General features: G+C 50.5%; 1 protein-coding gene across 1 annotated transcript in view; it reads left to right on the forward strand.

Moving 5' to 3' along the window:
• Positions 1–27410, forward strand: part of LOC131208249 (amyloid-beta-like protein) — a 63003-nt gene that overhangs the window by 23747 nt on the left and 11846 nt on the right. The window contains exons 3-4 of the mRNA XM_058200902.1: positions 8436–8574; positions 11812–12033. Coding sequence (XP_058056885.1) covers positions 8436–8574; positions 11812–12033 — 361 coding nt within the window. The remainder of the gene's footprint in view (positions 1–8435; positions 8575–11811; positions 12034–27410) is intronic.

Raw genomic sequence — 27410 nt, forward strand, 5'->3', positions numbered from 1 at the left:
CGTGCGGTGTATGAATTCGAAATGAGTTTTCTGCAACACCCGCGGCCGAGGCCAGATGAATAGTTCCAATTTGCATACAATTATATGCATACACACCGGTGCGAATATGATTAGAATGCGCCGCCGTGTGCGCGGGCGAAATGTTCTAACACGGACCACCATTTTTCGGGCAGCACCAGCACCGGCACCGTATGCTGCAGAACGCCTCGTTCTCCTCGGTCTCCACAGGAGTCTCCAACGTCTGGAGGCCGATCCACCCGCCGGCTAGGTGACCGATGGCGGGTTTGTAAATAATTTGGGCACTCATTAGTATTCGACCGGTGGTGTCGTTCGATACTGCGGGGTAGGGGTGGCCACGGCCCCCGCCGGAAACCCCTAATCCGTGGTCCACGCCTCGCCACGGTTGTGGAGGGCCGCCGCCGAGAGTGCTTTTATAGTTTTGCGGTTTGCGGAACTCGTGGCTGAATTTCACCGAGAGCCGAGGTTCTGCCGTCGAAGTGGTTGTGAAATCTCGATGGTTAGTGGTCGATGAAGTTGGTCGAATGAAATTTGAGGCGCTGCATATTTACCGCAGACTTTGCACTCGAATGCACACTGATCGGGGCTGACCAATGGTGGAACGATTATCGATCGGCGGAACGGCGAAAAAATAAATGCAAATTTGAACAACGAATTAACTAAGGGGAAGAGGAATGTTCGGTGAGTTCGTTAAACAACTTGTCCCCTCACTATCGTTGGCCTACCGTCATGTACTCAACCTTGCGTTAGCTAAATGAGGACAGACAGATGGGCGGCAACCGAATGTAGGAGACCAATAATGAAGGTTACGTAAAGTAGATAAAATCCTTTCGATCCTCGACTCACCATTTTGACGAACTCTCCGGGTTCGGTTGGACCCCCAATACGCCTACCGGTCGGAGAACACGTCAATCAAGGCGGCAGGAAAATCCCTGCTCGATTGCTAAATCCTGATCGATAGGAACAAATGGCTCAATAGGCAGCGACTCGTTTGGCTCTGATCTATTTTGAGCCACCCTGCTGACAACGTGTAAGCTGTTTTAAACGAGCTTCCAGGACGCGGCTCCTGAGGCGCTTTTGGCGTAGGTCGCTGCCAGTCAGCCGGGCTCGAATCGGGCTGGTTGTCACCCCACCCAGCTCTACGTTTTTCTAAGCTTCGCGACGAAATCGACTTCGGGATCGACTGTAAGGATACAAAGTCTGGCGCATTAGTTTGTGTACAGGATTCAATTTCTGCGATAGAAAGCAACGCGGCGCTCCAATCAATTAACCGCGGCACTGATGTAATGCTGAAACATTGCACCGACCGGGAGTTCTCGGCATTATCGCATCAACATTTTGCAACTTCCCTGCTGGAGTCTGCCGGGCTTTCGGAAGATTTGTTATTTCCTGCCAGAGAAGTTTTGCTGCAAGATGGTGCAGCTTCGCATCAGCATCGTTCAATTACGCAGTCCGATAAGCTCTCTGCCGTTGTCTAATTTCATTGCGGAAGATCACTCCACCCGTAGTTTCCTTGACCCTTCAGGGCGGCTGTACCCCCATCGTTCGTGTACATAAATCTTGCGATGAATTCATGATACTCTCTCGCACGCCTCGCCGTGCGGAAGGTGTCCAACCGACTTGCAGGCACAAAGGGAGGCCTACCAGCGATATTGATACATTAGCCAACAGACATCCGGTGGTGCCCTCTATCATCCTCTAGTTCCGGCACCGGTACTCTGGTTGCGTGAACAGTATCGGATGTCCTGCAAGGGCCAGATAAAGGAAGAGCCTGATGGGCTAGCAACCCGAAGGCTAGCCGCTCATCGTAGTCATCCGGCAATCAACAACTGATTACTCGACCTGGGAGCAAGGATCCTTCGTCGGGATGGTAGCAAGAAGTTGTGGTCCGGTTTGTGTTGTTCGGTCAAGCGTCGGTTCCAGCGATTAGATTAAGAACGCTGAAGGTGCGATTGTTAGCGAACGGACCAACCCCCCACACGATCGACCGCAATGGTTAGTTTAATGATTTATTACTTACCAAGCATCGTGCTGGAGCGGGCCGAGTTGTCAGCCGTGTTACAACCTGCTGACCCATCGTGGTGGGCTGGTGATATTAATTTTCTAACCTCCACAATGGCCCGACACCGTAAATGGGCAGGAAAACATCAAAGTGCGAAACATAAACAGTACGAGAAAACATGCTACCGGTCGGGTCGGGGCTGGACCGAGGATGGAATCAGTGCGGGGGGCGCTTGATATCATGCCGCAAAATAAACGCGCATAATCTACGATCGACACGGCCACAACCGCGCACCGTTCACCGGTGGTCCCTGCGCAGCAGGTCCCTACGACTCGGTTGATCGCACGCGCGCTGTGGTAAGTGTGGGTAAATAAATCATTGTTGAATTCTAATAAACTTAAACTCTCGCTGACTCGGGACCGCCCATCCCGGGCCGGATTTTCGATATTACGCGTTCCGGCTGACGGAACGTAACCATTGCCTCCCTATATTGCCCAGCTCGTTCCGGTGTTTGGCCATAGATTTTCCGATTCCGAGCAGAATGATGCCCCGAGTCTGGCGGAGGTCCCCGACTGTCTGGCTGTGATACTGGCTGGCCCGTGGTTGGCATAATTTATACTACCTTCCGTTTCCGAAATTTATACCTCTGCTAGTCTCCGGACTCGAATCACCTGTGGGAAGTGGAAACGATTGAAATCGGGATAGCTTTCGGGGACCATCGAAGTGATGAAGGTTTTTTTATAACTATGGAAACGAGATTCAAAATTTGGAGCGATTCAGGAACTCTCAATTAATTGCCTTCGTCCATAGTTCTGGTTTTGAAATTGGACTTTTTCCGATAAGCTCCGATAATGTAGCAGCTACGGGTATCCGTTTCATTAACAGTAATTTCAATTGAGCATCCTCAACGGTGTTTTGTTCAACACAAATCCCGTATTTGCATCGATAAAGGTTTGTCGCGTACAGTTTCACATTTCAAATGTCGAACGAACGAAAAACGAACAAAGAAGAGCATATCGCGAAAAACGGTTTGCCTTTCGCATACCGTCAGCCAAAGCACGTCGTTCAAACGAAGCACTATAGTTTCTTCAGTTTTTCCCTCCAAACATCAAATGATCCGGACGCGCCCAGTAATTTGGCATGATTTCAACGCGGGCATTGCGCAACGAGGTACACCGTCGAACCGTTTATCACTTTTAAATGCATTCCATACAAATATGCAAACATATTAATCTCCTCGCGCGCGCAAATATCAATTGCCATTGCGTCACTGACCCAACTACTGTGGAGGGGGCTGAAAATACTTTCAACAAATTTGCTTTCGACTCCCGCGCCCCGCCAAAGTGTGGGCTATTTTGGCATAAAGGACACTCCACACTCCGACACATAATTGGGCACCGCTGCTCCGCGGCCGCGCGGAATAACCGGTTCGGTAGCGAAATTACACCAAACTGCATGGCCCCGATTACTGAAAAGTGTGTGCGCGCTTTTTGGAGGGTATTATTTTTGCGTAAATTTGCCGCAAAATACTGCAGCACATTACATAAAACCATAAACCTGGTGCGCCTCGTGTGTACCTCGGCGGTGCTGCGCCCCTTTATTTATTTATATTTATGTGTGCCCCAAGAACCGAATGATCCAAAAATAGAAGCCTCGCTGTGTCCGCTTGGGTCCGGCTGAAGTGCCTCAGGCCAGGCAGGGGGCTGGATCAAAGGCTCACCGACCGTAAACTGGTCCGCATCGGACGCACACACTAATGGTTATGTGTAAGCCTTCGTGGCCCAGTGGCTCCCTCTGGGGCCCGGAAACCCACACGCAGAATGTTTTCCACCCGGGCCTTCGAGCGCGGAAATAATAACTCCAATAGCGTTGCCCCAAAAACCCACTGGATCAGTGCCAGGCATGGGGCCGGCACGAAGCCGGCGGTAACGGAGATCGGTAGCCGGGTGTTCGTATGTGTGTTTTGGTGCGCTGTTTATCATAAAACAATAAATTAATCAGATTCGCATCGGATTTATGGCTTTAAAGGCTTTCATGGTCTGCACTGCTGCCCGGTGAAAATTGACACTCACTCTCTCTCTCTGGAGGACCCTGGAAACCGCATCCTGGAATCCCGTTCCCGGCTTGATTGGACCAAATTTAGCTAGCCACCGGGGAGGCGGAACGATTGAGCTCTTTTCAGGCGGCTTTCCGGGGGCTTAAAAATTGCAAGACGATAGCCCAACGGGATCGTTCCCGAATCAAGCCCAATCCTCAAACGGTGGTCTCGCCGAGAAGCTAAACGATGGAGCAGCGTCCTAAAGTGGCCTCGATTACCCCGAACACTCGACACGTGATACCATCTTTGACCCATCCAGGGGCCGATCCTGGGAGCGGGCACAATTTCATTTCCTATCGTCCTGTGTCCGCTTTGTATCAACAACCGGGGCTTTCCTCCGGAGAGTTCCGTTCGATACGTATTAAATGGCTACATATTGTGTGCCGCTTTGCAGTGCTACAATTTGGTGTTTGGTTTGGGGCCAGTATTGACCGGATATCGGCCAGGGCACAGGGAGGACCGGTGTGTGCTGTGTGCCCTGAGGTCTCGTTTTTTGAACATTCCTTTCAGATACCAGGTCAATTAGAGGCAACTGGAAGTTGCACGTGTTTGCATACCTTTGCCTAAGGAAACAGCTTTTGTTGTTGTAGGTTTTCGATTGTTTATTCATGAGGCCAGTGTAGAACCCATTGACTGTTACTAACAGAGTGTAAGAGGCTATTTTTGGTATTGAGCTGCCTTTTGCAATCCGCCTGATGAACGAGCAGCTGCTTCTGTAAATCTGGGCCATAGTTGAAATGGTCATAAACTTCCTGTGCAGTGTTGAGTTTATGCCATCATGACGCAGAAAGCCACGTTTGTAGTTCAAGGAGCGGCTTTGCACTCGGACAGAGTAAAACTTTATCTCGACGAGCCGTAGCAGTTGTTTGACAAATTCAGAAAGCTCTGTTTGCAATTACTTAGACATTATCACAGTGACAGCAACGGTCCAATCCTTGCATCAGGAAGATTGGATTGTTTCCCGAGGCCATTATTATCTCCTTGGCAGACACATCCCACAAGTAACGGGATTGCCGTTGGGCGTCGAAGATAACGTGCACTGTCTATCTACAACTTTGTGCAACTCAACAGCAGAGACGAAAAAATAAGATTTCGATAAGAACGGAGCAACACCGACAGAGCATACAAGAAGAAGGACCTCATTGCGACCAGGGTGGGGTTCTTATCCAAATGCGCCAACAGCACCAGCACCCACACAGCAAGTTCAATCACCTGTCGATGTCGGGGCTAACAAAGCACTGCGTTTTTTTTTGCTTTTCGGTTGCCTTTTGCCTTCTCTTTGGCTGCCAATCGTTGAGCATAGATTATGCAACATGCTTGCACAGGAAATTATTCACCAGCAAGATTAGTTTTTCTCGCCCTCGCTCGCTCGGCTTGCCACCGTTCTGCCAGGGTGGGCATGATTATGAATCTTCCGATGGCGCCCCGCCACATGTTTCGCAACATATTCATCAAGGCTTTGAATGACTATTACGGGGGTGCCGTTGCCAGCAGCCGGTATCGGCCGGAAATTTGTCATATTCCGGCTTCTTCGGTTCGGTTGGACGGAACCGCGCCACTCGCGGTGAATCGACATCATCGACAGTGTGTCGAGGCGGCCCCGTCGTCGAGCAGATCGAGCCCGAACAATCGTTGATTAAGGAAGCGGATGTTTATTTATGTACACCGTTCCGGGACCGACCGAGCGACACGTAAGTGCTGCGCTCTCGAGAGCTCGAGGTTCATACATAATCAAACGCCTTTCAGTGTGTATGTGTCTGTGTCGTTCCCGCTGAACTCTGCTCGTCGAACGCATCGGACCGAGTGGGAGCGGCAACATAACACCCGCAGCGCGATGCCGACCAATGATAGAGCGAAGAAAATTCGCTTGTGGTGTTTGCTAACGCGCGAATCATTTGCAAAAGCCAGGTGGCACCGCGAACCGATGTTAATTTATCGACGAACTTCCGCGAGGAATGTGTGGCTAACGAACAAATCGAATGACTTTGATATTTTTACGATTGAAAATAGCAGCGGGGAGTCTCCTTTCCGGAGTGGCACTTCTCCTAACGATATATCCAATTATTTGCTCTATTATGGTGTTATGGTACTGGCAAGTATTCGCCATTACCTGGTGGAGTTTGGACAATTTCGTTGTTTTACTGAGAGGCTTGAGGGGCTCTTCTGTAGTAGTGGCGAACCGTCACCCATTAACTGTAATTGCCACAACCCGACGAATCTGGGTGCAACCCTTCGGTGTTGCATTAAATTATGCTCTCGCCGGTCAGACTTGGCAGCCGTGCTTCGGAATTTAAAGTCCCTTTAACCTAGCGACACACAAACACACACCTTAATTACAGGTCCACAGTAAACTTTTAGTGCCAGAATGTAAGCCAACTGAACGCTGGCCCCTCAGGGCACAGACGGAGCCGGATTCCAGCCGCGTAAAAGCATTACGTTTATGCTAAACCTCATTAGCACGTTTCCCCGTTTCCGGGAAGGCCTCCTCGCCATCAGCGAGGACTCAGCCCATTCCGATGCAGTCAAAGTAACGAAAAAAGGCAAAAAGGTGTGCTCTAGGACCGGTATCCGTTCCGTCAGAGTTTGGGCGGCGTTTCCATCTTGGATTCCATCTTCGAGACTGAGATGCAAACGGTGAAGCTGCACACCTGACTGGCGGGATATCTCTCTCGCAGGTGTGCACCGAATCGGGTCGGACCATTTGGGCCCACTGAAGCGCAGAAAGAAAACACGGGCCAAAGAAAGCACCCCGACCACTGGGTATGCCTGGTGGCAAATTGTGATTCTCTAATTATAATTGCTCATTAGCATAAATCCCGCGCCCAATCTCGGCGGGCAGGGCAACAATCGGAACCAGCCGCCGACGTTACGCGGCGTAGCTTGGTTCCGGTTTTAATTTCTACTGCGCGGCGGTTACACGTGAAGAAGCTGCCGATTACTGGCCGTGCGTATTTGCGCGTCTTTAGCTGTTTGACGATGTGTGATACTGGCCAAATGCCGGAACTGGAACGTCTCAGGGGCCCTCCTTAGCTCCTTTATCATGAGCTTCTCGCACCAGATGGCGGCCGCTTAGTGAGGGTTTTGAAGCAAACTTCTATGAACACTTTAGAGCTAACAAGAAAACTAATTGTTGTGAAATTATTGGAATATTTTCAACATAATACTTTTAAAACCCAAGGAAGTATAGAACATCATTACATAAGCGCACAAAAACATGTCTAGAACTTTTGGTAAATTTTTCAAACCAATGTTCGCAAAAGTTGCTGGCCCAAAAATATGAGACAGCAAATCCTTTTTACAAAGCCAAAGACAATTGGCCTCCAACTGAGCGTGAACCACCCTTTTCCGGTTTCACTTTTTTTTAATTACTTATATGTAGGATTTCACTTAAATTGTATGTTCTACTAACTGGCAACCAGCAAAAAGGCTGTGTTCCGTAAACCCTGTGTTTCGCTACCTTATAGCTAAATGAACTACCATATTAACATTAACGGTTCACTGTTCTATGACAAGTTAAAGCCGCTTAGCGTTGGCCAACGGTAGCCGGCCACAGTTTAACCATATCTCGCCACGTGCCCCATCCCCGGGCGGAACATTATCTTGACAAGAGACAGCAAGAAAAACACCATTGCGAAGTGGCAACTCCAAAATCACGCCTCGACTTTATCGCGCTCGGCACAGCCTCGCGTAGCAATGGTGAAGCATGCTTCAGGACGGTAAGCTGCCAAGCGGCTGATTCAATTTGAATTAAAGTGAAAAGTGGCGTGAAATTTTATAATCGCAACGACGTTACACGCGGCACCCGTTATCACGCACCCACCAGGTGGACCCAGGGCACAATAGACACCGGAAGTAACACCGATTGCCATTGTTTGAGTCTTCACTTGTAGTAAAAAATTGTCTTCCTGTGTGCGGGTGTGTGGTTCGAAAGTGTTTTGAAGCTGCTCGAAAATTGATCGTGAGCGTCAAGGATGCTTCGCTGCTCGACTCGAACAACTTGAAACAAAACAGATCAATTAAGAGTAAATTACTCTCCAAACATTATTCTTGTCCGAAGCACCGGACTGCTCCTCGCCGTTCCCAACCCTGATTGAAACGTCTGTCCAAGGGCCACCGATGGTATCTCGAAGAACTCGCTCGAAGGACTGCCCCGCCGGGGCTGCTATGCACAATATAGAATTAATTAATCAACTCTAGCGCCCTCGCACAACCCACTGGCACCCGGGGGATGCAAAAGGGTGCAACTTAATTGAGCTCATTCTTATCGTCCGTTTGTTGATTTTGCCTCCCACTTGCTTCTGGTGTTTTTCCTTCAAGGTTTACCCGGGACGGGACATTACGAACATCGTGGAATCATCGCACTACCAGAAGATCGGTGGCTGGTGCCGGCTCGGTGCACTGAACGCAGCCAAGTGCAAAGGGGCCCAGCGATGGATTAAACCGTTCCGCTGTCTCGGTAAGTACCTGCGCAATCAACAGCAACAGCCGACGATTTATGCAGATAAACCCGGGATCCCGACCGACCCTTATCCTTTTGCGATGAGCCTCCGCCGTTGCTCCCTGTTCAAATGGGACTGCATTTTGGGCCCAACACACCCAATCCGATCCGACTTTGTGACGACTGACCTTCCTCTGGTCACCGGTAAAAGAGAAACACATTTAAAATTAAATTCAATTTATCTTGCCCTCTGATCGTGAAAAACGCGACCCAGCACCCGACAAAACGGGGCTCGGTCGCTCTCCGGTGGCCCCGTTCTTATCGTTTCGAAAACTTTGATTTGCTCTTGGCCACCCTCCTGCCGCTGCGAAGACGATTTCAACGCTGTCTTGAGAGTGTCCTTTCCGTGCCGGCCTTTAACGTTTTCCTGTTCCCGAGAAGGCATCGCGCAAGGACTGTAAATATCGTGTTACCGAATAGGGCACGCCCTCGCGACCAAACGCGCTACCGTTGGGACATTAATTCGTTTGCTTTCAACGATTTCGAGCGGCGCTCTAAAGTGTTCGAATGGAAGACGGTGGCCGGAAGCTGCCGGGCGCCTCATGACGAGATACGCTTGGCGTGCGATATTAAATTAGTGATCCGAGAAAAATGTACTGCGGGAGTTTCCCGACGGTGGCACCTTGGTACACACCTTGTGTTCTGGTCGTGGGGGCCAGCCACCAGATGCGAAGAAGGATATTTTATTTCGAATAAATTGTAGAAACCGCCCCACGCGTACGCGTTGTGGTGGGAGTGAGAGTTAAATTTACAACATTTTAACATTGTTCCATGCTACGATTCCACCGGGTACATTAGAGCGTTCTTTTCCGGCTAATTCGTGCCACTTACAAATGTGGCGATGGCTCGAATGGTATGGGACGGTATTTTAATGGAAGCCGTCCTATCCGGAGGCTAATTTAATTAGAGCCCTTTTTTGTATTCAAACCGTTTTATTGACATAGCCATCAGCAAATGATTTGTACAGCCCTAACCGCGGCAATGATTTTGTAATTTCCCTGGGGCGGATTAAAATTCAGGAGTGGTGTTTTATCGAGAAACATGGAAAACCGTAATGGGTGGCCGTTGTTCGCTAATTGGAAATCATAATCCCATAAACATATTAGCGTCGAAAATCACACTCGAAACATCATAATCTGAGTCGCCTGGCCTGGCGCCGACCGCTCCATCCGATCGCTACCAGGACTGAGTGCATCTGTAACGGTCTCATTACGCGATTGTGTCATTAACGCACACTTGCGCATACATTTTGTATTAAATACACTTCAGACCAAAAACAAACCCCGGCGTTTTTGTATGGATCGTCCTGCGGAACTGTTGCTCCGACCGCGGGAATGCATCGCCGCCGCCGCCACCACCACCGTGGCTCATAATTGGATTTTAAACGTGTGAAATTAATTTTGCAAACATTCAAACGAACTAACCTCTCTCGTGCCCGGGTGACGGATGACGGTCACCCGGAAGCCGCCTGGATCGCTGATGAGAGCAAATGTCGTTGACGAGAGATGGCCGACGAAAAGAAGGTGGCGCTCGATCGTTCGTCCGCTTCCGTCCGACTTACCGTATGCGTGTCCTATGCGCGGCACTTGCATTGGAGTTCGACATACGACGCACCATCTGTCGCTCGGGGCCACCGATTCACACCATCGTCCGGCACCGGTTCGCCAGAGGCGATAACGAACGGCGAACGATTGATTTTTGTGCACCGTTTTATGTTTTCTCCTGTTTTTTGGGCTTCGCAACGGTGGCTAATCACTGTTCGGGGCAACTGACTGGCCTGGTCGACTTGGTAATGGATAGCCGCGATTTGAGGTGGCTGCGTGTTGTGCAAGGCCCGGCTTCGGGTCAACGAGTCTACAATCGGCTCACACGGTGACCTAACGGTGCTGGCCGAGGCTTAGCGACAATCCGCTTTGCACCGATATGACAACGGAGCTGCAGCTGCCCGTTGAATGCATGGCCACTGGGTGAGAGTGCCGGTGCCGAATAAAACGGTTAGGTCAACCCGAAAGTAGCGACTTTTTCAACGGTCGATCGATTGCATTGGCACCTTTCATTCAGCGACTTTATGGCCGATATTTGAAGCATTTGATTCCTTTCAAAAACATTAGCAAACTTGATCAAGTACATAGCAATCGATACGATAGATGATTGAATTTTATTGATCTACCAATGAAAAAGCTGTCGAAAACTGGTTTATAACGCCTCGTCTACATTATGAGTTTTTTCTACAGTTTTTTTTGCTATGCTAGCGTCCACACTAGCAGCTTTTGCGCGAAAAATTCCGTGAGCTCCAGTGAGTGAAATGACAGTTCCTTTGTTTTTGCTCTGATTTTTCAGTTTCCTTTCCTTCTCCTTCTATTACCATTTTTGCCAACGTCTGATTCGCTGTCGAAAAACTATTCATGTTTTTGGATAGCAAAAAAAACTTGCCGAAATTTGGCTCTAACGTTCACTTTGAAAATATGCGTGAAATATTTCATGACCAGAAGGAGCTCAACAGCAACTCAAAGCAGCTCACGGCACTCTAGCAAAAGATTGATAGTTTCTTGGACTGCCATACATTTTTGCCAAGCTTCTCATAGTGTGGACGCCGAGTAACGAGAGTAATGGCATAATCAATCGTACGAAGGCGTCATCTTGATCAGTTTGTATGAAAATGTTTTACGTTGATAGAATGATTCGAGCTTATCGATAAAATAAATGACACAATAAAAACCGCACCGACAATGGTGTTGCAATCAGTTTGATGATGATAATAAAATTGCCCAAAATGGTGGCAATCAAAATCGACCTCAAAATGGAATGGAATACTTTTCGGCCTACCTAACATTCGGTGGCTCTCACACAAAGCCCACAATTTCCTTGTTGAATCTTTTGTCCCACCACAACATTGTACGCCAACGAACCATCATCTTCTCGGCAGGTAGACATATTCAGAGCACCTGGAAACGTGTGTTGAGAGGCTTACCGTTAAAAAAGCGGGCCCCATGAATTTAATATGCAATTAAAAATGTATTTAAAAATATTCATGAACCAAATGACGCAGCCACTCACACACGTTCGACAGCCGCCGGAGCCTCACGAACCCGTCTGGCCAACAGTTTGGTCGGTGGGTCGGTCGACGGTGGTGCCACTTTTAATCTTACCGTTCCGAACACCCCTCGCTCACTGTTCGCCGCCCTGCCGTTTCAGAGGGACCGTTCCAGTCGGATGCGCTCCTCGTCCCGGAAGGCTGCCTGTTCGATCACATCCACAACGCGTCCCGCTGCTGGCCGTTCATCAGGTGGAACCAGACGGGGGCGGCCGCCTGCCAGGATCGCAACATGCAGATGCGCAGCTTCGCCATGCTCCTGCCCTGCGGCATCTCGCTCTTCTCCGGCGTCGAGTTCGTCTGCTGTCCGAAGCACTTCAAAGGTACGTACCGGGATCAACAGCACACACATTGAAACGGGTCCGCCGCCCGCTGACGGGTAGGTCCTTTTCATCGTCGCGCTCGGCGCTCGGCGCTCGTCCGCCTTTCAGCGAATGCGATTGTCCTCACGCACATTTCACATTTCGGGCAGCCGGGGGAAAACCATAAAAACCGGAAAATGGACAGCGAAAATAAAGAAAAAAAAACCCCGAAGGCACATTTCATCCCAAACGCACATCCCTGACGCATTGTTCCGCGCGATAACGCAAATCCTAACAAATTGCGCGCCTCTATACCGCGCGGGGTGCTATCGCGAAAGATGTCCTTTTCCGGTTCGCCGGCGCCGCCGGGTGCATGATGAAATTATTGCCACAGGACATTCGCCGACACGCGGATGTGTGGGGCAGAGGTGGAAAGTGCCAGAAAACATCCGGAACAGATTCGCCTGATATGGATCGTCTCGCGTCCTTTTAGCCTCGATCGGTCGGGTACCACCACGAATCGGGCACTCGGGTTGGAAAGTTGTCCCCGCCGACCCCGCCGGGGAAGGAAGCAATTTTGGAAAGGGCTCCGAACACACACAGCTGGCCAGCCGTGAAAGGTCCTTGGACGGGGAAGTGGTTCCACCGGAGTCACAACTTTCAGGCCCCAACGGATGGCTTTTTGTGGAAGGTCCTTTTTTTCTGTTGCGGAATGAAAAATCGCTACTCCGCAGGCGAGCACAATGGCCCCTTGGCCCGTTCCCCACCGCGGTCGTGGGGACGGAAAAATAAAGACAAACACGGAGCGCGTTCCCTCTCGTCCCGGGAACGGCGACGAAAAACTCCAAAACTCAACCCACAGAGCCACAAGACGGATTGTTTGGTAGCAAACAAGGAACGCAAACCAATTTCGGGGGCCACTCCATGAGTTTTCTCGTTGGCTCGTCTCTCTCTCTCTCTCTCACAGACACCCTCACTTTTGGGGTCCGTTTCCGCCAGCGATTGCGCTCCGGGCTGGAAAAACTTTTGACCCACCCGCATCCGCGCCGCGGATTGTCTCTTGAAAAGTGCCTCCCGGTTTTTTTTTCTGCGCCGCGCAGAGTGCATCAAATTTGCATAATATTGTTGTTGCCAGCCCGGGTGGCAGCGACATCATTTAAAATGCCTCGGTCTCTCCGGGCGCGTCCCAGCACGGTGTGGACTACTTCACGATCCTTCCACTCGAGCGAGCGCAAGCGGCGCTTTTGCATATAAGCGATCGTTAGCCAGCGCCCCCTGGTGGCCCGCTTGCCACGGTGTATGGGTGAGTGTATGTGTGAGTGCTTGTCGCCATCCACCATCACCATCATCAGCGTCAGCATCATGATTGTGGCATTACACTCCTCGCAAGCTCCTTTTCCGTCCGCCAAAAGGCGACAAGTTCGGGGTGTCTTGTCTATCAAGGGTGGTGGGGCGTGGGTCGCGGTCCCAGGAGCGGTGGGTGGTGTGTTCCGGGGTGCGATTTAAATGTTATTATTATGCAAATAAATCTCTGGAAAAGCTGTTTCTCCGTGGCGTCCCTCGCCGGCGGTTGTTTGTGCGGTGCGGTAGTTCCGGAGACAACCCGGACACCACCGAGTCCTTCCCTCCGCAAGAGAGAGAGAGAGAGGTCATTCGGTAGGGAGCCACGATTCGAAGGTGGGTGGGTTGGTGGGTGCAAACGAGTTTAAGTAATGTTAATCGCACACTTTGCGTACCACACGCCGCCTTCGTCTAATGGGGCGATCTTGTCACCCAAAAACTCGGCGCTCGGCCTCGGAACCGAAAAATGTGCAAGATTTCGCACCAGGAAGGAAGCCGGGAGCGGGGTACCGGCCACGTCAACCCCCCCACGCTCCACTACCGGTAGCAGATTAAATTTCGCCGGAAGTGATAGCGCCCTGGGCGCTCTGAAATTGATGACGGTTGTTTAATCTACTCACACACATCGGTCCACCGGTCAGACGGAATCAGGAGCCGCTTGGGGTCACCCTGTCTCCGTTGGACGATTTCGGCTGACTCTGACGTTGCCGACCGCAGACGGGGTTGCACTGGTGGCGGCTTCAGTCAGTCAGTGTCCTTCGGTGGTTCGGACGACGCCACGGCAACTTTCAGTGCCGTGGAAGAACGCCAACTCAGCAATCGGTCCTGTGACCTGACGGTGGTCCGAGCGAATGCAATCGATGTCCACGAAAGGCCGGCATTTCTGCTGCACCACTAACGAACGGGGGGAATACCCGTTGCGCGTAGGGTAGTGGCCAGCTGACAAGCGCGCGTGAAACTGTCAGCATGCGACGGAGCTGGGCCCCGAGTCACTAACGCTGCAAAGAAGCGCTACATGTCACGGACCGTTAACTACATTTTATGCTTTCCAGCGATCCAGTCCGGGGTGACGCCGGAGACCGTTGATTTGTGGTGCGTACGAAAACGTACGAGGGTGAGCCAAAAAGTACCGTGGAACAACATGCACTTCATGTTACATTTCAAAATGAGTTTAAACAGGAGTTGATATAGTTCCAGTGAAGACCCTACAAACTTCACTCTAGGAACATTTTATGGTTTACCAGGAAAAAGTAATAACTGAAGGACGAACCGAGGTCTTCCGAGAACATGTGAGACTTGCGAGTATATCCTTCCTTTGTGTCAATAGACCACACATTTTGCTTCCTATTTTGGGCTTGATGCAGTTCATCAAAACGTAGCCCGATATCCTTCTGGTGTCAGTCAACACACGGTCACGATGGTTGCAAAAACCCATTAGAGAACCGGGATTTGCTAACCGAAAGCTCTAGCTGTCAATTGAACCCTCGTCATAGTGGTTTATTGGCAACACTGCCTTGTTTTGACATCTGATAAAGTCTTGGCCTTGGGAAAGACAACGTGCTTTGAGTGATTTAAAAGTGGTGATTTTGACGTGACGGACGGAAAATCTCGAGAAAAATTCGAGGACACTGAACTGCAAGTAAACAGGACAAAGATGACATAAAAAACGTAACAACTCGCGAATCAGTTGAATGTGTCACATGAAGGCAATGAAAAATATCCAAAAGACCGCAACATGGATTTCACATGAATTGAACGAATGAGAAGTGGTTATAGTGAGAATACTTATATGAAGAGACATTTCTATTGAAGTATGGCTCAACAACATCCAAACCTTCAACTAACTGAAGAGTTTTTCGTTCGCCGGATTCACAAAATGTTGCCAAAATATAAAATGCTGAATGATGCATAAGAATCATTGGAGCAAGATCTAACACTCAACTATATTTGCTTGTGCTGTAAAAGCATAAGTTGAGGTGAAACACGAGAATAACTTCCTTCATTTGTAATGTAACAAGAGCAGGATTGTTCACCAAACTGTCGTCAAGTGGCCCGGGCGTGAATCATTTTGCCACTTGCCAACGGAGGCACTAACAGAAAATCTGACGCATTTCCGCGCAACAGGTCTATTTTTACGACTGAGTTCTCGAGAAGCGGCTTCAGAGCGGACGCCACGCGCCTCGTCGAGCCTCGTCGAGCCTTTTGCCCAGCCACACAATTCCCGACCGACCGACCGACCCGATCCGTCGGTCGCGTAATGTTGACAAAGGACCCCAATCGACTCGATCCTCGTAATTGTGTGCCGCGATGAGGCGAGGTTTTCGAGCACCCTCTCTCTCGGCGGGAGCATAAAAGACGCCAGACTCCAGCTCGTCGTCGGCAGTGCGTCGCCCCGTGGAACACCGAATCAGGCTCAATTCAATTCCGGCGCTCGGTTAAAAAATTATGGCCCCATTCAGAAACTCATTAAGGCGGGCCCGTGTAACCGTACACTGTGCACCGTGTGCGCTATGCTAGCCGGGTTCATGATTTCATTAACCCACCCCGGGCCGGTGGCCAGAGTGCGGGGTCGCTAGCATAAATAGTTGGATGATTAAATTTCTCGTGGCGCTTCACGACGTTTGGCAGCCGAACGCGCGCCGTAAAGATGCCGTCGAAAGATCACATCTAATCGCGACACGCGCAGCATCGAGGCTGGTTCTTCGCCATCCTATCTATTTCACCAGCCCCCCCCCCCCCCCCCCTCCCCCCCTCACCGCATATCAACCGTCCGGTTCGTGGTCACCGCAGGATAGATTGCGGGGCTGCGCCGCACCGACCGCAGAAACCAGAAACCCGAGGGCAGATGCCACTGTTTAATTGCTCGTAATTTTCGAATCGAAAGCATCATTAATTTTATCGGAAATCTGCTTTCTTTCCCACGTGGTGCCACCGTCATGGCGATCGATTGGCGGCCCGAGTGCTGCTCGGGGCTGTCCACCATCGCCCAGCCGGTCCTGGCTGAAGAGCGGCGGCAATCGGTTGCTCCCCAGGGGGACCCCAGGCACCTCCTGGCCTGGCCTGGGAGCTCGCTTTCAGTCGCAGGAGGTGAAAACGATAAATTGTGTGTGGGGGAGGGGGTGGGGGTGTCGATGGAAACGAGTGTCCTGCTGAGCAATTAATTTTCGCTCTGACAGCGCCCCAGTGCGGACACCGGAACCTTGCGCCCGGCACTCAAGTGTGTGCGGGGCTCGGATGCCAGCCACCCGACCCCGAGTTAAAAGTTCGCGAAAACGATGATGAAGCGTGTCACGGGGGGGGGGGGGGCCGGGGCGTCGGAGGGCCGCACGCGGATTACACGCCCCGTTCGTTTCGGTTTGAAACATTGCAATCATTAGCGGCAGGCAGATTGTTGGCAGAATGTCCGACCTGGGTGGGGGGTGTGGTGGAAAAAGCCGGAACAGAAAATGAAGCCAGTTTTGGTGGGGTTGGACACTCACTGTGCGGGACGTCCTTCGCCAGCAGCTGCTGTGCCAGTGGCCACGGGAACGCCGGTTTTTTTAAACTCCATTTTCGATGTCAAGTTCGGCGAACAATTGTGGCGGGATCAATTTATCATTTATCATCCTGTTGCTGGTGACAGTTTGCTGACGGTCGGGTTTGGGTTCGGTTCGAACGGTTGCTGCCACCGACAGCCGGCACTGTGTGCGTGGCCGCAAATCGTAGCCCAATTACCCGTTTCGGTTACGCGAAATAAGAAGCATAGGCCACCGCTTGGAGCTGCCACGTGCAATGGTTCGATAACAATGGTTCGGCCGGTGGCTCGGTTTAGTGCGCCCGACCGGATGTAAGCACTGCTATCGATTCCAGGGTGGCGTGCATATTTTATCACCCTTTGCAACACCTGCAATCAGCGAGACGGAAACCTCGGACGGACGGTGGGCATGAATAATGAACCACCGACCACGTCAGCTCGGCAGCAGCGGCTCAGCACTTTACGGCTGTCTAGTTGTCGCTAGATCGCAGACCACCCTGGCCTCAATGGCTTATGCTGTGACCAGATGCAGTCGGAGTCGCGTCATCGAACATTTATTCCAAGCATCGTTAGCGCGGGGAAAAATCAAGAAAGTCATGCGACGCGCTCGAATTACCCTCGGGGCTAGGACAACGAGATACAGAAGAGCCATGTAGTGTTGACGGTTGACTGACAACGCGTTTATGGGGTTTCCTTCCGTTTAATTATATCAATCTAACTCCGGGCACCAGGCGTCTCCATCGCACGCCGAGACTGACCGGGCGTCTCCATAATCGTTCATCGCTTACAATGATGCGATTTTTACGGAGATTCAGATGTGGCACCGTTATGTTTTTTATGAAATATTGGCATAACACAAACTACACTACAGGCTCCAAAGTCTGTTCGTGACCCCAGCCCAAATCGCGACAGTTCCCGGTATGCAGGTGAATTAAGAAAATCCACACTTTCGTAAATTAATTTTCAACGAACTTTGCAACCCCCCCCCCCAGTTTAGCCGGATCCTTAGCTCACCCTCCAACAGCAGCCGAATGACAGATGTCGAACCGATTTCGGCTTGGCTGTCAACCATGTACACCTGCCCGATGGGCTGGGCGTTCTGGGAAAGCGTCTAAATTGTTTTGCTCCGTGTGTCACTCACGTGCGCTGCCGGTGAAGGGACGTCCCTTTTACGTGCGAGAATAGCTTTCCGGCGAAGGGCACACCGAAACGTTACGCGTCGGCATCGGAAGTACTTCTCGCTAATCAAACCTTCGCTCGGAAGTCTCGGAACCAGAACGATGTTTCGAGGAAACCGTTCTCAGAACTTGCCCGTAGCGCTGGTAACCAACGCTTACATGGTTTCGTCCTGTGGACAGGTCGGTTCGAACACTCAATGATCCTATACAATGATCGGCATGCACTTTCGGGGTCCTCTAAATGTCAGCACTACTGCCATCATCATCATTAGCCCAGTGTCATATGTTTCTCGAATTAGATAATGACATAACGGGTGCCAGCTTGATAGTGGTGGCGAGAAGGTTCTTTTTCCGAAAAACAGGACATTTGGTAGCCTAGCCTTGTCCGATATCGCAGCCGGTTTGAGCTAAACATATTCTCAATCCCTCCAACAGTCCGACTCTTTAAGTGGAACCTTTTTGGCCGCCTGCTTCAAATCGGTTCCCGTGTACTGTGACCTTTTTTGCCTTCCAACACGTCAGCAGTCTGGATTGGTTTCAGCGGGGACCACGGACCAAGGGGCAACCCTTGGCACCAATGCGAAACACGCACCGGACATAGATTCTAAACGGAAGTCAATGAAAGTTTCATTTTACGTGCGGGATAACAACGTTTTCAACAAAAAGGGAGTACGTTTTCTTTTGTCGCATAGCGGGGCTCTTACGTTCACATCTGCCGTTGGTTAGACCGAAAGACCTTCCGAGGTCTGGCAAAAAAGTTTGGCCAGCGTACATTAGCATTCCTTTCACACAACATCTTGAAGGTTAGGAACACACAAAAAATACAATATAACGGTTATGTGTTGAGAGTTTGTGCTTAGTAGCAGTGTTTTTTTTCTATCCCTCCGTTGGGTTGGTACGATCCCTAACTCCCGTAGCCCTTTCAACGTCTCAAACAATAAATTGTGCTCCTATTCGACAAAGAACCTCGACGGTTTGTTGGTTTAATTAAACAGCGGCAACCGTCTCTCGGGGGAAAACTTTTAGACAACCCGTCAGGAACGAATAGCTACCGTTTTGGGGGCCACAGATGAAATGTGGCGGTGGTGTGGTATCTTTGTGTTACTTCAACCCTTGCTCCGGGCGCAACAAAGCCACAATTTACTGCAAAAAGGCCCCCAACATGGAAACTATGATCCCGCGAGCACTATCAATCAGCGTGCTGTGTAGTTCTGGCTCTAGAGTTTAGCGAGAACAACCAGTGCTTTTGGCAAAGAGTGGATCCCGTACGGCACTGGAGAATTTAGTGCTCATTTTAAAACCACCTTTTGTATATTTTGTAGTGATGTTGAATCGCTACAACTAATTGGGATCCCCAGACTTCTGAGCATTAGGCTAGCTCAATATCGAGAGATGCATTTGTGGAAAGTGTGAAACATTTGCGATAGTCAGTTTAGCACCCGCAAACTTCATTAAACTTAATGATATGATTGCGTTTCGTTTTGTTGGAAATGTTTCTATTAAATCAACCTACAAAATGTATACAACGTTTCAAGACTAAACGACCTAGTAGATGAAGCAGATTCTACGCTTTCCTACTCCAGACAGACGTTGAGGGTGAAGCAACGACTGGCTTAAGGGATTTAATAACGTACCCTCCTTTGCCAAGTCATTGGACGTGAAAATCCGTCAACCGACTTCCTTTCGCATCGCCGTACCGTGGAACCGGCGGAAAGCGTGCTTCTGGCTGGCCGAGCTTTCCTTTCTTCTAATTGGTTAACGTTCGCATTTAAGAGTCCGGCTGCGGCGATATCTGTCAATCGATCGAGGGGGATCCAACACATCACAGGCACACCAACCCGTGTATCGCCCTCGTGAGGCCGCCAGAAAAGCCGTCGAAAGTTGCCGAGCAGTTTCACTTACTGCCAGCTTAATGCCAAAACCCCGGGTTCGCCCGGTTCGCGGAAGGACTTTAGCAACCGCCACTACCCAACGGTTGACTGACTTGCTGACAAAAAGTCGCTTCTTCTGGTGGGCCGCCCTCGTGCCGGATCGATGGGTCGGCCGACTAGCTGCTGGCTGGCTGCCTTCGCCGTTTGTTAGCTTCGAAAAGCCTGCGGTGTCTCGTGTAGCGCAGCGTTTCGGGAGCCAAATTTGCCAAACGGAGGACCGGAGCCGACAGGAAAGGAGCGCCGAGGAGTTAATATTATTAATGATCAGGCTTTCCGCCGTTCGCGGGGCGGATTTGGAAGCAAATTGTACCGTTTCCGTGCTTTCCTTCCGCTGGAGGAAGAGCGACCACTGGGACTGCTTTAAAGCGAAAGAGAGAGAGGGAGACAGGATACTCTGGTGGGCTGCCGCGTCCTTAATTAGACCAACGAAAGTCGCGGGCACCGCGAGAAGGGAGATGAAACGGAGACCGGCTCTGTGACAGGATCCGGGCCAGCGAGTGAGAGGGAGTGTCGTGTCGTGGCAACCCACGGGACAAGAAGCGCGTTACTTTTTAACTATTGAATTAACTTCCCGCCGATGGGCGTTTTCCGGGAAGGCGCGCGAAACTAAGTAGCTCGTTGTCTATGGTAATGGCGAAATAAAAGCGCCGTTCTGATGAAATCATTGCTCACAAATTGCCTCCGACGAAGTGTACGCTCCACCGTTGGCCTCCAGGAGATGTTGCGATAAATTTTCTGCGCCATCCCAACAAGACTCCGCGTGGAAACTCCACGTTGCTGGTGACGGCAGCGTTCGTTCTGTGCGTGCCTTCAACTGGGGAGTCCTTATCAGAGCCAGTGATTGTAGCGGTGGCACTGTGGTGATTTTTACCCAACTCTCCACGTTCATCACCAATGCACCGTTCGCCAGCTTTTACGGCCGGCAACGTTATTAAAGTGGAAAAGATATTTACGGCGGTGCCCGTCAAGTCCAGGCCGCTACGATAACAGCTGTGGCAAGTGGCAGATGCAACTCTTGCTGAAACTCCTCTCTAAGTGGATGCAAATCGGTGGACTGTGAAGTGTGGGTTGAGGACTTGAGTGGTTTTCGGGGCTGACTCTACGGCGCTTTTTGTGGCAACTTTTTAACCACAAAAGATTGCCAAAAATCGTATTTAAATATTAATAGAGAGCAACGGATTTAGCGTCTTTTTATGAAACCCAAACATTTTAGCGAAACGTAACAAAAGTGTTTTATCCTTTCTAGCAGAATGAACGCTTGCCAAAATAACAAGAGAGCATACCATCCAAAAAAACGCACTGTTTTCGCTCGTTTGAAATAATATTTGAATTAAATCATTGGAATTGGAAGAGAATCATCATTTGCATCTTATCAATTGGAGTGAATTACAGATGAAACATTAATAATGGATTATTCGAAGCGAGCCACCAAAGTTGGGGCGAACGGAAAATTGGAGCGCTCATTCTGAAAAGCGCTATTTATGCCGCCGTGCAAAGCCAAGGGAGTGACTTGGTGACCTTACGCTCACCTTGTTCCATTTATTGGAAGAACTCTAGCAGGTTAATTTTGAAACGTTCACCAGTTCCAGTAGCCGTCTCGATAGAACCGAATGCGTCGGAGGATGAGGCTGCAGCAGGCACCGTTAGGCACACACTAATCGTCGGGCGTGAATTAATGATGTATATTATGGCGCCGCTTAAAGCACTGGCTGAGAGCCGGAGCCATTTTTTGCATCTGTCGACCCATCACTCAGCTCGCACCGAGTGACGCCAGAATGTCATCAACCGGTCAGTGAGCGTGTGTGCCGAGAGAATATCGAGCGAAAGGCGTTTCGAGCTCGGTGAAGCTCAACAACGTCCTATCATCGTTGGCTCGCAAAGCTCGCAGATGTAGTTGAAGGCATAAATAGCATCAATCACTCGCCTGGTCGACCCCTGCTCGGCTCTCGCGTTGAAACGGGACCCACACGACGGGGTGATATGTGCGATGTGGCAGCCTCGCATAAAGCACACACAGCACACGGCCGACAGCGCATCCGAACGGGCGATCCAGAGAATGGGGTCAGTTTCATCGAAGCAAGACAACACTGGCCACACCGACCAACCGGCCGACCGACCGACGTTGACCGACGTGTAGCCTGGCGTGGTTCTCTCCCCATCGCCCCGCGCCGGGTGTGTGCGATGCATGCGCACCAACATTATGTTGCACATTCCGTGCGGTGCCGATGTGTGGACCCTTATAATCTTGGTCCACTTGGTGGTCCTGGCACTTGGCGCGCTCGTTGCGAACTAGACGCGGGTTTCTGGCGCCCCTCTCACCCCCGTCCGTCGGCCGCTTCTCCTCCGTGCAACATACCACTCGGCACCACGAGTCCTGTCGCCATCGGGCGAAGCGCTTGACGTGGAATGATTAATTCGAATGCAAAATGGAACATAATTGCACATTGAATGTGTCATCAGCAAACGCTCTCTCCCTCTCCCGTCACCCGCGTTGTTGTCCCCGTCACACACCCTCCCTCTGTCTCTTCAAACATAGCCCGCCGAACGCAGAGCTGTTTGTTTTATGGCGTGTGAGTGCAGTGTATAAAAATTGCCGGCCACTGGACGTCCGCCTTTTTTTCCAGTTCATTTCATTTTCTCTGGCTGGTTTATTTTCGTTTTTTTAAAGCTCATATCTTTTCGCTTTACCCGAACAAACATCAACCCGGAGGACCTCGAAAGGGGACTCCGAGAGCCAGCGTAGTGTTGACCCATCTGGTCCGGTCAGTCGAAGGCGGTAGCACCGCCATGTGCCTTGAAATTGGCCGCCTTTGCTCGAGGGACACATTACGTTCGTCCGACCGTCCGTCCGTCCGTCCGACAGCAACACCTGCAGAGTTCCCCTTTTTGGGGCCGACCAAATCCTTTTCTTCCGCCCTACCGCCCATTGGACCGTTTTGTTTACGCAACCCCCCCGAGGGACCTCTCACCGTTCGGACAAGCCAGCAAGAGGACCTCTTCAAAAGGGCGCCACAGCCACAGAGTCTTCGGTGGTTGTCGGTAACAAATCGGTTGGCCACCCCAAAATGGGACTCCCAGGATATCGCCGACACCGAGGGCGAGGTGACGATCCGGCAGCCGTTGGGTTGGTTGTGGAGGTTGAAATAAATAAAACAACACGGCCGATGCTGTGCATGATCGTGCTCTAAATCATGCCGTTTGCGAGATTGGCATCGGACTGGACAAAATGTTGTTTCTGTTGCTCTCTGGTCCCACATCCGTTCACCATCGGGCGCAAGGCGAGCAACAATTCTTTCATTTGTTTTCCATTAATTGTTTTTCGCCCCGGTTCTCTCGTCCCCCATTGTAACGCGTCCGTTCTCGTTTTGGCCTCCTCGGTCGGTGTGTTTGATTTATTCATTTCATGCCCTGCCGGGAACATGGCACCGACCACACACAACCCTGCCCTTTTGCTCACAAAACCCGTTTTGCTGCTGCAGAAGAAACATGTTGTGTGCATTGTGTGCGGGGAAAAAAGGAACTCCAAGGCGCAAGAGGCTCTTTCGTTGACTTTCGTTTGCTGTGCCGTCGGTCCGACATTCGACATCCGGTGGTTGCCGGTGATTTTTTGCCTCGCGGCCTTCGTGCTTTTCGACATAGTTTTCGACACAAACGCAAGCCACTTTTCTGCAACAGCTTTGCAGTTGCCACCCTGTGGAACGGAGATTATGGCTCGCCCTCTCGGGTGGGTGCGTTGTGAAAACGCAAGGGTTACGCGGGTAGCCGAGCGTGAAAATGGCCACGACGGGAGTTGATTTTATTTAATTCCGGTTGTTCGTTTCCAAAGCAAAGCCAGGAAAACACAAATGAATGAATTCCCCCACAGAAGTCCCGAAAGCGAAAGGCGAACCAAAAAAAAAATGTTTTCGCCGTGTGCACCGATTCGGATGCGAAATTACCCACGTTTTCACGCAATGCTTGTGCAGTGGCTACAATGGGTCGACGGAAAAAAAAACGGTGGCGATAAATTATTTTGTTGCTTTTAAATCGTTTTTAATTACCATTTTGTGCCGGGGTTCGGTTTTTGTGTTGCATCGTGTCGCTTGACCTCGCAGCATAGCGCAGCATCAGTCGTCGGTGGTGCATTATTACGCACTTTGCTGGGTGCCGGCCACCCCGTTAACGTACATTAAATTGAGTAATAAAAACAAGGACACAACAGCCACCGGTCAAGCTGCGGGCCGGGGTCCTTAGTGTGTTAACGCGGCCAGCCGCATGATTTCATGGACGTTTCGGCGGTCGGTCGGGGGGCATGCACACCGAAATGCAACCATGCAAAAGGCACCCCAAACCATAAGCGCGCCATAAGTGGTGGTCACAAATGGCTTATGCGCTGTAAAAAGCTTTAGCTAAACTCCATAGCCGCCGTTGTGTGGATTTAATTACCGGTGCCGCCTGCCCGGCATTCAGTCAGTCGTTTGCTAACGTGTTTTGTCTATTCCCGTTTGTTAGTTGATTAATGAATGAGGTTGTTGATATGAATCGCAGGAAAGCGGAAAAAGCACAGATATTGTTGTTTGTGACCGTTTCAATTACTTCTAACCCGCTGCCGTTTTGAACGTTTGACTGCCACCGATTGACTCAATTATTATTCAGTTAAATGTGTGCGAAAACTTCACACCACTGATGCTGCATCTGCGACAAAAAAGGTACAAAATAGAAAATATAAAACTAATGGAGTAGATCATAAAACCGAGCGAACGTATTTAACGTTTCCGGATGACGTTTGATTGGTTTTAATCAAAGCCCTTGCCCGGAACGTTGAGATCCTTTCATTATGGTCTCTACGATGGCGAAAATGTTTGTAATTTATGATCCAATTATTTTTGTGTATCGATTATTAGCGATTTTAGATGAGACTCGACTCCTCGTCGGCAGCGGCACACTCCATTGAACTGTGCGATGCTGACAGACCTAATCGAAGACAAACAACCTGCCAAATGTGCAAGGCGTGAAATGTGTTAGTTTTAGCGAACAAACCATTAGCGAACAAGCCTCGTAACGCCGTCCAAATTTGCCTAATGAAGTAGGTGGTGGCCAGGCCATATAAAATGAGCCGCCTTTCGGAATGGAAATCGTCCGAGTATCTCACCAGAAGGCCGCACCAGCCAATGACAGAGCTTCATTTCTTAGGAAGCGGCATAACGATACCTGGCCGCATAAACGGACAGAGTCGGCATCGTAGGATGAGCGACGACGACGACGACGACAGGTCATCAATATTCCGAACCTAGAAACTTTTGCGCCAATAAGCAAATGAGCAAATCAGCCCGTGGCGATATTATGCTTGACGCAATTGAAAAGTTCGTTCGAGCAAATCACAATCGAGCGCACAAGATTCCCTAGAAAGTTTGGAGCTCCTCGTGCCCGATTGACGTCATAGGAATGGATTTCCGCAGGAGTAGCAGAGACCGATCGGGCGTATTTTTGTACCGTTTCCGGTTCACTAGACTTTCGCTTCCAATACTTTTCCGGGTGCAGTTCACCGTAGGGTCACTGTTTTATCTCGTTCAGCACCATCACATACACGATTATCTCACGTCGAATTGCTCGTGTCCCAACAGCCGACAGTCGGTTTCACGGCAAACGTCTATAAATTGGCCGACGGCCCAAAATCATCGTAATCACTGCCACTGAGCACCGTGCTGAACCATCGCCCTGCCCATACCAGCTACCGGCGTGTGAGCTTCTCGAGTGGATTATGAAAACGGACAACGGGACGCGACCACGTGGCCGGCCACCGAGAGTGGGTGGGATGGAAAATCGATTCGGACCAGAGCTCATTGCCGGTATCGGTATCGGCTCGGCACTTCCTGTTCTTCACCGTCCGCGTTTCATTCAGACAAAACGTTTGAAGATCACCGACACAATGGGTTGGTGGAAAAAGAAGAGCAGAGCAAAAGGCTGCAAGGGGAACCACAAGCCATCGGGCTTATTTTGTGTATGGGTGTCCTTGCGCTTCTCAATCTCCGCTCTGGGGGTGAGGGCGCTTTACAGAAGCCTGCCGTCCGTGTCGGGGGCGCGATGCAGGACAGCTTCTGCCTCGGAACCAGTAATGGAAGGAAGAAAAAAAAGCATAACCCCAGCCCAGCCCAGAGGAAAAAAGCCAGGGTAAAGGCCGGCCACTGAATAGCGCGCTGGGTGCTTTCAATAAATGGATGGAACTGACGTTCATGACACTATGGCACTATATGGAGTATGGCAGATAGTATGCAGAGGGGGTTTAATAGCAGCCCCTGACAGGGGTGGTGGCTCCGGTGGCAACCTCCTTTTCGCTTCCTTTCTCTCGTTTTAACGAACATTTTTAGGTCACAACAGACACCGACCGCCACTTCATTCGTCGAAGTGCGCGATGGTTCAGGGTCTCTTCTCCGCTGTCCTCCGATTCGTACCGCGGCATCAGAACTTGCCTGACTGGATTGAGGCTCTTGAGCACCGGTGCCGCACCACTGCCTGAGTAGAATGTGAAGTCAACTCGAACCACCAGCCCATTGAACGCTATTGCATATTATTCAAGCCGTGTGTGATGGTGAAAAGCTCGAAAGAAAGATGGTGGACCGCGAATACCCTTTACACTGTGCCTTTTAGACACACAAAAAAGCGGTGAAAAGTGTGCCAGAAAACTTGCGCGCCCTTGTGGGAAGAAGCGCCGGGCTATCGATTTTTATTCATGACGAGGGCGAGTTCCAGCGACTCACCTGCTCGCCCCGGTGTGAGAAAGAACAAGCGAAAAAATGAGCGGTACCCTTTTGGTTTAAATATTTTTATGCTGAGCTTGCAAAGAACGTTGGCTCCTGAACGCTTCCTTCACGCAGCTGCTACAGCTCGAAACATCGCCACCTACCCGGTGTCGGTGTTCAGGGAAACCTTACTGTGCCGAACTTTTCTCACTTCACCGGCTGACGGACTGGTGATGGCGATGGCGTTGGCGTTTCGTTCGATTTTGCACTCTTCATTAAATTCCACTCCCAGCCCGCAGGCAGATCCCTAAGCCACCTGGCGCCTCCACCGGGATCGGAGTTTTGCCACAAAACCACCGAAAGAGTTTTCCGACCCCGCAACAACTAATGAGGGTTCCAGATCGGGCGGCGAACGGGGAGAAAGATTTGGAATACAAATTATGTTGTCGATGTACTTTGACAGCTTACCGGCACACTGGCTGCGGCTGTGGCTTCTTAATGGGTTAATTTAATTACGGCAAAATGGCATCGCCGGCGCCCGAAATTTGCATATTGATTGTGATTGCTAAACAGTAATTCGAACGCCGCCGGCGCCCGCGAGAAGCGATCACAAGTCGTACGCTCGTCGCTCTCTGGCCCTTTGATGGACGGCTTAAGTTTTCCACTTACGAAGGATGTTATCGATATAAGTCACTCTAGGTCCATGTAAAGCCGG

Source organism: Anopheles bellator, chromosome 2, assembly GCF_943735745.2.
Source record: "Anopheles bellator chromosome 2, idAnoBellAS_SP24_06.2, whole genome shotgun sequence".
Lineage (NCBI taxonomy): Eukaryota > Metazoa > Arthropoda > Insecta > Diptera > Culicidae > Anopheles > Anopheles bellator.